General features: G+C 41.1%; 1 protein-coding gene across 1 annotated transcript in view; it reads left to right on the top strand.

Moving 5' to 3' along the window:
- Window positions 1-11,693, top strand: part of LOC118335627 (zinc finger protein 407-like) — a gene marked incomplete in the record, with an annotated part of 106,117 nt that overhangs the window by 63,036 nt on the left and 31,388 nt on the right. Inside the window, 1 exon segment of the mRNA XM_035672029.1 lies at window positions 2,903-3,081. Coding sequence (XP_035527922.1) covers window positions 2,903-3,081 — 179 coding nt within the window.

Genomic DNA, 11,693 nt, shown 5'->3' with positions numbered 1-11,693 from the left:
AAAAACGTTGTGATTTATGTTTATAAATATGACAATTACTGCCATATTACCATATATACAATCATGAGAGATAGCATGGCCAAAATACCCTAATGAAACTACCGTCATGCTCTCATTATATGATACCTCTTATTTTAGTCTCCGCATTCAAATTTATATCTATTTTTATGCTCCGCATAATATCAGAATAAGAAAATACAGTTCTTAATTAGTATATAATATGCCATTTTAATTAGACAGCATGATTTACCGTTAAATTCTATAGAGTCCAATGAGTGACAGTTTCGACTTCTTAGTTAGTGATATATTATATTTCAATTAAATGTCAGAGAAGACATCAATCAGATAGTGTGCCCATGATATTTGTCTGTGAACCTGTTATAATAGTTATTGTAGATGAATGGACTGATATAAGATAATAAACAAGTGTGCACATATTATAGCTGGGTATTTATTACTTAGATATTATGAGAATATGTGCAAATTATTTTAAAGGTTATGTACTATATCTGAATGGAGCCGCTCAAGTTTCGATGTAATCATCTGACTAATTTATGATGCTTTAAATTCTTTCAGTACTCTTCACCATTCTTTGCATTTGACATTGGATGTAAACCTGCAAAGACCTGTAAATCTATGTTTATCATACTAATACAGGCCTTATTGTTAAGGTTATCATCCATTGCAGGGAGCATTTTTATTTAAATATTGAGATATTTGAGCCTGGTTGTTTATTGATAGTGTTTGTTCAGTGTTAGTGGCATCTTTTGAACCTTGTTTTCTGGAACCTATCAATAAGCATGTCTGTAATCTTGATTACGATTCCCCCAGGGGTAATATATTATTATATTATTTTATGGGGCCATCCCAGTGCTCACGCGCAACAATCCTGGGTTCTTCTCCTGCTTAATTTCAAACCAACAAGAAGTCCAAATGGCAATCACTTGTCCTGTGAAGGCCAAGGAAGAGCCATCTCCAGAAATACCACAAAGTCAAATGATAAACGCCTTTCCATTAGAATATAAAAAGATGGGTGACAATATGAAGGAAAAAGCAATCACCCCAAACCTCCCTAGTCCTCCAATTGGAACCCTCTCCATTTTCCGCAATACCGTGTCTCATTTATACATCATATGTAAATCATTTTCATTCTCCATACAATACCATTAAATATGGCACCCTCTGTGTTCGATGTTATTTTAAGGCCAATTACTGCATTTTCTCATTGTTTGTCCGCAATCATTATCATTCAGATAGTTTTTTTTCGTTTTAATTGACGCCGTTCATGATTAGGTTATGATAAGAATGGTGTTTTTGTTCCATAAGCAGCAATATATCTGGTAAAACAGACATTTCTTTATTTAGTGGATTATCTGCTTTTAAATAAAGAGTTTAGCTTTTGATTGATGAGGGCGTGGCATCGCTAGAGCTTACTGTAGATGTCAGATTTTTAGTGAAGAGCCCTCATTGCTCCAGCCAGTGGCTAGTGCTATGTATTATCTATTACAGCTGGAACAGAACCCAGAGAGGCAACCAGCTCTGTTTTTCTTTTTTTTTTTTTTTAGCCAGTGGAGGCCGGGCTTGGACTGTTGGATATCCATGATGAGGAGAGGTGTACATCTGCAAAAGTGAAAACCATTCTCCTCCATTGGCTTGGCGTGAGCTATGAGACATCTGTGAGGTTTATTGTCCGGCGTTGATATAAGGGATAGAGAAATTGCGTATTATTTACATTGTTCCGAGAAATGTCAAGGTCCATAACTAGGTCACTGAGTGCACCATCCTCACTACATGATGGTGTAGTGTTTAATGTTGTTGTAATGTAAATAACTGTGATCTTACCAACCATGTACATGCTTAGTGCATGATGCATTCAATTGTAGTGCTCTTTAGTAGACGCGTGTTGTAGTGAAGCGTTAGGTGTTTTGGAATTCAGAGTCTGTGGATTTTGCTACCGTGTGTAGTTCAGAATCAGAATTAAAATTTTTATTTTTGGCGCAAACAAGGTTTGGTCCATGATCTATGTATGTATGTATGTATGTATGTTATGTATGTATGTATGTATGTATGTATGTATGTATGTATGTGCATGTTTGTTTTGCCCATTGTGTTTGTGTGTGTCCGCAGGCAGGTTTAGATAGAGCCTGGGAGCAGGTCAGGCAGCATCATTAATCAGCAGAGGGTTGTGTGTGACTCTCTGAGCTGACATCATTACATCCTACACCCTGCAGTAGCTCACTGCTTGGACTGCCCTATCTGACCAGCCCAAAGACCCACAAACTGCCGCACACACAACATACACCATTATTCCTACACCTTTCATACAATTGCAAAAGATACATAATGCATAACGGATGTTTTCAGACATATCCCTAACGCACTCCGTAGGCCTGAAGATCCACTTACAGTCTCTAAGCAAGCGTCACCCACTGCTTCTAGCACCATTACACACTAAACCTGAACAACTGTATGGAAACAAAATATCTAAGAGATATTTAAGGACATGACAGACTATCAAAGAACTTTGGATGTAAATATTATTTGTGTAACAAGTTTTGTTTCTTTACTTGTGAAAATGGTTCTAAAGCCATTTTGTGGTTGTGGGCCTGTTTCACAGAGGCGTATTTAGGCAATGAATGCTTTGAGAGTCTGTCCAAACACAGCTGATCCCTCAGCTCCAAAGCCCAGTATGAGTTTTTTCTAGTGTGTGTGTGTGTGTGTGTGTGTGTGTTTCATCATTTCAACAAAATAAAACATTAATACAGCAAACCTTTCTTGGGAACAGTGCCAACCGTTTATCTTATGTTTTCTCCCTCATGACTCTCATCTTTTAATCTTTGTGTTTTTTTATTATTTATTCCAAAAAGAAATGAGGCCTTTTATCTTTGTTTGTCTCCCTTAGATCCAACTGTGCTGAGAACATCCGGAAGCACATCCTCCATACAGGCAAACACGAGGGTGTGAAGATGTACAACTGTCCCAAATGTAACTATGCCACCAACTCTCCCATGGAGTTCCGCAACCACCTGAAGGAAAATCACCCTGATATTGAGAATCCAGACCTCGCCTACCTACATGCAGGTAACTAATCGTTCAGTCTGTACATGAGGAGACGTCTTTTAAAAATAGAAAGAAATAAAGTGTTTCACAAATGAGCCCTGTCGCCAGATTAGGAGGATCTGGTTGAGTGGTGGAAGGATTAGGGTTAGAGTGGAAGAATGCACTTTGGCAGCTGGCCTGCGCGGGTGCTCTACTGTACCTCAGTGCCTTATTTATAAAATTCCTGTCTCAAATGAAAATATTCCTGTCAGGACTAAGATCATATATGCCTACATTTAGAAACAACAGTGCCTCGAAGACAGTCCCAAACACTTCTGTGTTTGAAGGCTTGTTCACAGAAATGTCTGGGAGCTGCCCACTGCTACCATGATATTGTACTGTTGGCTGCTGAGGATCAGCTAAAAGTTAAAGGGACGCTCCAAAGATCTGCTCACTAGTCATGGGGAGTGCTGTAGTGTCTTGTGTATTTCTGGAAAGAGCTTTTAAGTTTGAGACTTTGGGTCAACTTTTTATCAGAAAACCTGCATCACAAACTGGAGGTGTGGAATTTGAAAGACCAGTGAGTTGAATTATGCCATGTAAGCTTTAGTCATACTAGGGACTACATTTCAGGATGTCTCTCCCTGTATCTCTTCATTCTTCTTTTATTTAATTCATTTTTAAATCTGTTTCTTTGAGTTCCCCCAACTTTATGGAAGTGTCACAGTAAATCTCTGGACTGCCCCTTTAAGTGTCTTGCTCAAGGGCACTTTAATGGTAGCTGGGAACATATTATGTCCATAATATATTCATAATGTGAATTTCAATGTGTATTGTGCACAAACACATCCACATACATACAGTATATACCCACAGACAAATCAACATTTGAAATCATTCCACTGAAATAAATCATCTGGCTGCCCCCGCAACCCTGGCCAGACTCCTATTATACCACAGAGGTCAGATCTTCCAGAATCCTTGTCTGTGTTTTTGTCGCTGGATCAAGTCTTGCTATTCAATGCTGATAGAGGGCAACCAGCCACAAAGAGGCAGCACTCAGATTGCTGGTCTATCCATCCCTGCCAATCACTCAGGCCATAGAGACAGATGAAATCTTGTTCCTCTTCTATTGGTTCCTTTGTATCACTGTGTTCTTCCTTTGTCCTTGAAGGCCACCAAATCCAATCGGCAGAGTGCTTGTCCTTCAGGGGAGCAGAGAGGACAGCCTTTATCCTGTTATCCCTTTGACCTTAAATAAAAGCAGTAGAGTTGGAGGGAAGCTCCATGAGAAAAAGGCCAGGCAGGGACATTACTGGATAATGGCTGCATTCTGGTGGCACTGTGGTTTATTTCCTATTGAAAGTGAATGGATCTGAGTTGTGTCTTTGTGCTGACTCTGAAAAGTTTTTTTCTTTAAATTTCCCAAACAGGTTTATTCCTGGTATAATTTCTATTCTTCAAATTCAAGGACCAACTTCTGTCTTTGATCTCCTTGACTTCCATGTCCTAACCTCCCAGCAGAACCTTTCTACCTTCACCTACTCTTACAAACACCTCCCTGCTTCATATTCTCCGTACCCTCTCACCTTAAGCCAAAGCACATCTTTACACTCCTTCTTACCCCTTCATCCCTGGATTTCCCTCACCTCTGTTTGTCCTTATGCATGGCTGACCTTTAGTGAAGAAGAAGGTCTCATTGATTCATTTAGCTGTTTTGTGTCCCCTTTACTGTGATCTGTTAAGCCATTTGAGAACACAACAGTTACACCAAATAAAGACGGAGATTTCTCTGTATGTAAGCAACGTGCATTGTGCAAGTTTGTATGAGCGAAGGTCAGATCTTGTTTAGTACGTGAGTCGTCTTTCAGTCATCTGGAGGAAACATCCTCTTCTCTCAGTCAAGTTAGGCAGCATGTTTTCAAGATGTCATCTTGACGCTCTAATTTATATTCAGCTCACACCACATCACAGATATGAACCCAAAGAATGACAGCAAAAGAAATGGTCCAAAAATACATCTGCTGGTGTTTCTTACCCCTGAAGAAAATTCTTTTCAGCACCAATTTCCAGAGAGAAATTATCTGATCCCACTTTGCTTTCATTGATGCATTATAGTGTTCAAGATTTTGCTTCATGGTAGCAACACGTAAATAAACCACTGGAGGAATGCAGAAAATCAACAACCCTCTTTGCTTGATTAAGACCAAAGCAATCAAAATATAGGTGGTTTGAAAAGGCATTGAAAGTACACTTGATCTCTCCTACTTTCAAAAGAGGCAAAAGGGAGGTGGGGGTTGTAGCAGAAAGAGCAGTGTTTCATCTAAGTAGACAGAACGAGACCAAAAGAAAGAGACAGGGGAAAAAAAGATTAAGAAGGTAGATGTTGAATTAACCTGCTTGTGATTGCTCTCTGTCAGAGTGGCACCAGGGCCAGCAGCAAGAGGCAAATCATCTGTGATGGCCCTTCCCGCTGTTCCCCCTTTGAAAGACACAGATCAAACGCACCCTAGTCATGGGCCCTTGCAGCCCCTCGCACCAGATTGATTGACACCCGAACGTCTCCACTGCTGCTCTGTCTTTCCATATAATTCTCTCCCTTCTCTCTCTCTCTTACTCTCTCTCATTCTCCCTCCGTCTTCCCTTCTTTATTCAGCGTCGCACTTCGAATTAAAGCCCTTCTCAAGGATGAAAGCAGAGGTCCTTTGCAAACGAAGGAAGAGAGGGAATTAGACCCAGCAAGTGATGGAGAGGAATGATGATTAGAATTAGAGGGGGGAAAGGAAGGAAAAACGAGGTTAGATATGTGAGGGGAAAATGTTGCTGATAGGACACATTTTAATAAAATGGTAATGACAATTGTCTTCCTTGTGCGATCTGCACAGAGATATGCCAGAAAGAAGTGGCGGTGCCTGTGTGATCTCAGCAGAGATAGCACTGCAGCATAACCAGAGCTACAGGTACCTCAGAGAACTGCGACTTTGCTAAATTACCTCTCGACTAGAACTTACTTTCTAGTTAAAATGCTGCAAGTACGCTATGAATGCAGAAGCTTTGGGAAATGGTATATTTCCTTCTTTTTTTGCTGTCTCCCTCCAGCGAGGTCAGCTGTGGTTGCAGGGCAATGGCTTTGTTAAATCAGCTTCCTGTCCTGTTCAGTACCTAAAACTATGTTACCCCACCACACACACACACACACACACACACACACACACACAGGTGAGATGTCGCCATTAGCTTCGTCAGAGCATCTTGATCCCACTATTTTTAATTGTGAAATATTTCCTTAATTTTCTAGCAAGGTTATAATTGCACATCTTGGGGGCATAGAGATCAAATGCTTTGTAATTAGCTAACAGCGACGGAGTACTTGGATGTGCTGCTTAGTGCCTAAAAAGATAAAACAAATAAATAAATAAACTTCTTCAAGGCATTGTTGCTGCTTTATGCAGATTCTATTTTCCTTAATAATGCATGATGGATGGCTACTGTAGAGGGCTAGAGGAGACCTGGCCTTGTAAGTGATGATCTTAATACACAGTTACAACCACAGGCAAATTCATTTGTTTGCATATATTTTTCCTTATTAAACAAATCTGTAAACAAATATGGGTTTGGATGGCTTTTACTTAAGTTATGCATCTGTGTGCCTCCCCGGCTCCCCTCCCTCGCTTTCACCTTCTGTTCATCATGTAATGAAACATTACTCTCCTGAGTTTTACTTGCGTATTGTGTTACAGCGGCGTGTTGGATTGCGGAGGACAGGTGTGTATGTCATGCAAATGTGTCCTGGTATCCCAGCGCATATGACACTGTGTCGACGTTGTGAAAGAAGCCACAGACACTGGCGATAAAATCAACATCTGTTTCTAATAACAATGTGTTATATGTGACACGTTTCTATGTGGGAAAATATGTGAAAAAAAAACAATGCATCACAGTTCTTTGAAAAACACCTATAGGACATCAAGTCGTCAGCGCCAGTGATGAACCTGCGTCTTTGTGTCACCTTCCTTATGTTGCATTCACATGATAGGCATTAATAAAAAAAGTCATTCTGTTCAGTACGATGTAAAATCTGATTAACACACCCTCATTCTGCTGGTGCTGTCAGCGTAGATTTAGTTATTTTGAGTTACAAAATTAACAATGAGGGATTTTTTTTGGCTTAATGGGAAGCCAAAAAAATGTAAAACACTTTTACCAGCAAAGAGAAGAGCAAACTATGATGGGGCAGTTGTAGTTGTAGTAAATTATCAAAGCAATCCCACCTTGAAAACACATCATCGTGGCCTTCTGTGGTCACAGTTTTTGTTTTTGTGGCCATGTTTGTTATTCGATCTCCATCATATCTAATTTTCCCAATCACACAAAGCAACCTCTGCAAGCCTGCATGTATGAACTTGAAGATTAACTCAGGCCAGTGTTGAGGTGTTAATTGGAAAATTCCCTCATGGAGGAACAACACCTTTCAGCTTCATCTGGTCCTGAAAGTCTCACTGAGGGCTGAAGTGAACTGTAATATTCCTCTTCTGCCCCTTCATCCCAGCCCTACATCTCCCTTTTTTGGACACGTTTCTTGCTCTGTATTTAATACCTATCTCTTTCCATGCACCCACTGCCTGTGTAGTCGTGGTTGAGATATTACAGTTAAGAAGCAGATGTTCAATGCCAGTGTGTCCTAGGAGACATGCAACAAGGGTGTGTGTGTGTGTGGTGTCGTGTTGTGGTGTGTGTGTGTGTTTTTGTGTGTGTGTGTGTGCGTGAGTGTGTTCGAGAGGGGGGTTGGCTAAGCGGTTTAGGGGAACACCGTCGGTTGCATGCGTCTGAATAAACCAATACAGGGCCGGTCTAGGCCGAGCAAGCAGCAATTCCTGAATAATGACCTGCTCCAATGAGCGTGAAAACTCCCCCAACTGGCTGCATTTATCACACATCAGCCACAACAAACGGCCTTTTGTTTCATCCTCTTCATCCATTCCCTTCCCTTCCGGCTGGCCCCAATCCGAGAGCCTCCTCTTAGCCGTTTAGTGGCCATTCAGAGGCTTGACTGACAAGTCCCATCCAATCAGTGTGGAGACGTAAGGGCAGTAGGTTTCTGGCAGCTCAGAATGTCTACATTGTCTTTTTGCCACCTTTAGGCAATCACAGACAAATTAATTTTCCACACGGTGAATGATGGCTGGAAGTGTAGTGTCATTGACAGACTGGGTCAACCTCTGCCTCTGTCTGAGCCTCTGGACAAGTTCTGTCGCTGTCAGAAAACTTGAGACAGATTGATGACACTTGATATATGCTCCCTGGTTTTGCAATGGCACAGTTATGTTAGGTGCTTGCTTATGTTGCACTATTCTAAAAAGTTGCAGATGGCTTATGTAGGGCACAGGCTCTAACAGTTGCACAGTGTGATCGCGGGACAAAAGGATAAAATTGTTCAGTCTGCATAGGTTTATAGTCTAATGCTTCATTCTGATCATGGCATTTGGGACACAGCAAGTTGGATGCTCAGTGGCACAAGTAGGAGAACAACAGTAAATATTTTTGCGTGTAAAATAAATTTAGCTTCAAAATGTTCTAAGGCAGCTTCAAAATGTTCTAAGGCAGTAGTTAATGAGAGAGGTTAAAGACTGAATCTAGTTCTCCTGGAAAGCTATGCCGGCCGTTTTTTATTTGGATGCGCTACACCCAATTCCCTGTCATTTTTATAAACTGCTACTTTTTACACATCCTAAGGGGATTGTCTATTATATGTCAGCACACATCAGATGTTTAACTTCTGTCTTTTTAATCAAAATATAAAAGGAAAATATTTGCTGCATGTTTTCAAGAGCATTTGTCAGACCACTGGTGTGTGCCTTCATATGAACATAGAGACACAAGCACACACAAACACACACAAACACCCCCTGTGAGTGACGTGTAGTGGGGATGCTCGCGGGCAGGGCTGCTCCTCCTGTATGGGACAGTGAATATGGGACCAGACAGGCCGCCGGCTCCTATAAAGCCTCATCCATAATTCAATCCTCCTTCTCCCTCAGTTCAGACACACTGTACATATCCAGCTACAGCTAACAGCTAAGCTGTCTAATACAAGACAAGAAAGTAAAAAAAAGAGAGAGAGAGAGAGAAAGATAGTTATTGATGAGAAAGTTGAGTGAAAAAGAAGTGAAGAGATAAGAAAGAAAAGCAGAAATTGTTAGGGAGAGCAGGTTGTGAGACGAGGCGAGACTACTGATCACTTTCAGCCCGGCTTGCCCCATCTTGACCTTTACTGAGTCAACACAGCTCCTATAGTACCAACATGTTTTCCCTGATCTACACCCTTATTGGCTGAAGTGCACTTATGAGATCTCCACCACGACCTTTGCCCCTTTTACTGTGCCAAGGACCCTTGTCTTCCTCCTTCGCCTCTCTAGCCTCCGTGTGTCATCTGTTTGGTGGCTCTACAAACGTCTCGGCATCTCTAATTACCAACAGGCTCAACTTTCCCAACTAAACAACCAATTACCAGAGCTTTAGCCCAGCCCAGTCCCATGGTTTCTGATACAGTGGCCTATTAGGGCCCCTTATTTCTCCCCCAGCATAATTGAATCCCCTGGCTGCTCATCAGTGGGCTAATTTAAGCCAATGTGCAGAGCTGGTAATCAGAGGGGCTGCCTATTAGACTATCAGACCCCAATTAAGTGCCCTCTTATTTCCAACATAACAAGCCACTATCACTACTGCTGTTATTGTATTTCCCTCTTTAGTGCCCAGTTTTGTTTGGGTACATATGTGGTCTGTTTGTAGAACAATAAGAAAAAGAGGAAAAAAGTGGAGGAGAGGAGTTTCATTGTTAAGTTAGCACCAGCACAGGTGGCATTTTAAGAGATATGCTTAAAGATAAAGAAGGAGGACGCTAATTAGGGTGACAGAGAGCAACAGTCCTACAGTCGGATTGATATAGCTCAGTGGTTAGGATGTTTCATCCCAAAACACCCAAAAGTCCTTAACTGTGCAAACTCTTCAAGCACAATTTCAAATATAAAAGGATTTTATGGACCACTTTGAGACAGTAAATCAAGCAATTTTTTAAGATTGATTTTTGGGGGGCTTTTTATTGCCTTTATTTTGATAGAGACTAGAGTTTTAGTACATGGGGCGTGCACTCAACCCAGGTAAGCTACGGGAGCACCCCAAGAGTTTTATGTAAAAAAGATTCAGTGACGAAACTAATGAGTGAAAGTCAAGCATCTCATTAACATAAGAGAATGCCGTGCCTGATCTGTTGCTTTGCTCTGTAGATTTTCTTCACCACATTATTTGGGTTCAATGAGTGCACATATCACCAATATCTTGTTAGGAAATTTATGGGCGGTGAAGTTTTTAAACTTTAAAAAATTCAAACATCTATCTCGCACTGCCACTTGACTCTGCCAAAATCTGATGTGGCTTAATGCAGCTTTAACTTGACAAATAGATTTGAAATGGAAAAAGTTCAGAGATAAATGCCTTTACGACCAGCACCTCTCTCTGTCCTCTCACAAGTACAGAATATCTCACTTTTTCCCCCCTTTTTTCTTACTCTCCCTCCCTTTTTCTCTGTCCTGTCTTGGTGACTGGTGCAGCTGAGGGGAGCCAGAGTGTGAAAGAGGCCCACCGAGGGCTGATGAGGACTGTCTTACCAAAGCTCGTCTCAAGTCTGGGACTGTGTTTCTGCTGCACTTTAGTGGGTGTGTGTACATGTATATGTGTGTGCGGTAGTAAGAAATAGTCGTTCGTGTGTGCGTGTCTCGCAAACTAAGTGTGTGTGTGTTTGGTGTTGGTGTCGACTCCCCATAGCCTAATTAAAGGGCGAGGAAAGCCACTCACGGGGAGATTAAACCTAAAAGGGTAAATTAGCACTCAAAAGGGGTGTGGCAAATTCACACATACGCACAGGCCATGAAATCTCTTCTGACACCTGTGAAAAAAAGGGGGTAAAGAGAATAAGAAGGATGGAGAGAGGGGAAAAACTTTTGTATTTCTAAAACAGAGCTCTGTGCTATGTATTTATTGAGATGAGGATCTGAATGGGGCACTTTACTTTCTTTGTTGTCCTAAGTTGCTCTGGACAGAAGCACCTGCCAAACTAATGTAATTTAATATAGTTCGACAAGGCTACAAACATCTTAAAATATCTAATTGTCTTATGATTATCTAAATATGAAACTTTAAAATATCAGAACAGACTTTAACTCTTGATTTCAGTGTGTGTGAGCGTTTAGCAAAAAAATGTTTGGAGGCCGTAAAACCTTACTGACTTTCATATCAGTTGTGAAATACCTCTTATGCTTATACTTAACATTAAATTAAACAGTGTGTAAAACATTAAATTTAACCGGTTTACTTGGATACTTTTTAGGGGTAATTTCAAGGGTCAATGTTTCCCTTGCCCCTTGTAATGTCTTGCCATGCAGTGTGTTTTGGCTTTATTTGCTGCGGTTTTAAAGGGGTATTCCAGTGATTTAGTATTCCACTTCCACAACACTTGGCTCAATATTGAAACAGCAGGCAGAGATACACCGATCAGCCGTAACATTATGACCATCTGGGCACCCTGGTGGATGTTATGCAGCCACATACACAACAACCTGCTCACTGTGTGTTCCGACACCTTTCCATCAGAACCAGCA

Source organism: Morone saxatilis, unplaced genomic scaffold (genome assembly GCF_004916995.1).
Source record: "Morone saxatilis isolate NCDOM2014 unplaced genomic scaffold, NCSU_SB_2.0 Contig24, whole genome shotgun sequence".
NCBI classification, from domain to species: Eukaryota; Metazoa; Chordata; class Actinopteri; family Moronidae; genus Morone; species Morone saxatilis.
This window is presented reverse-complemented; position numbering and strand designations above follow the sequence as displayed.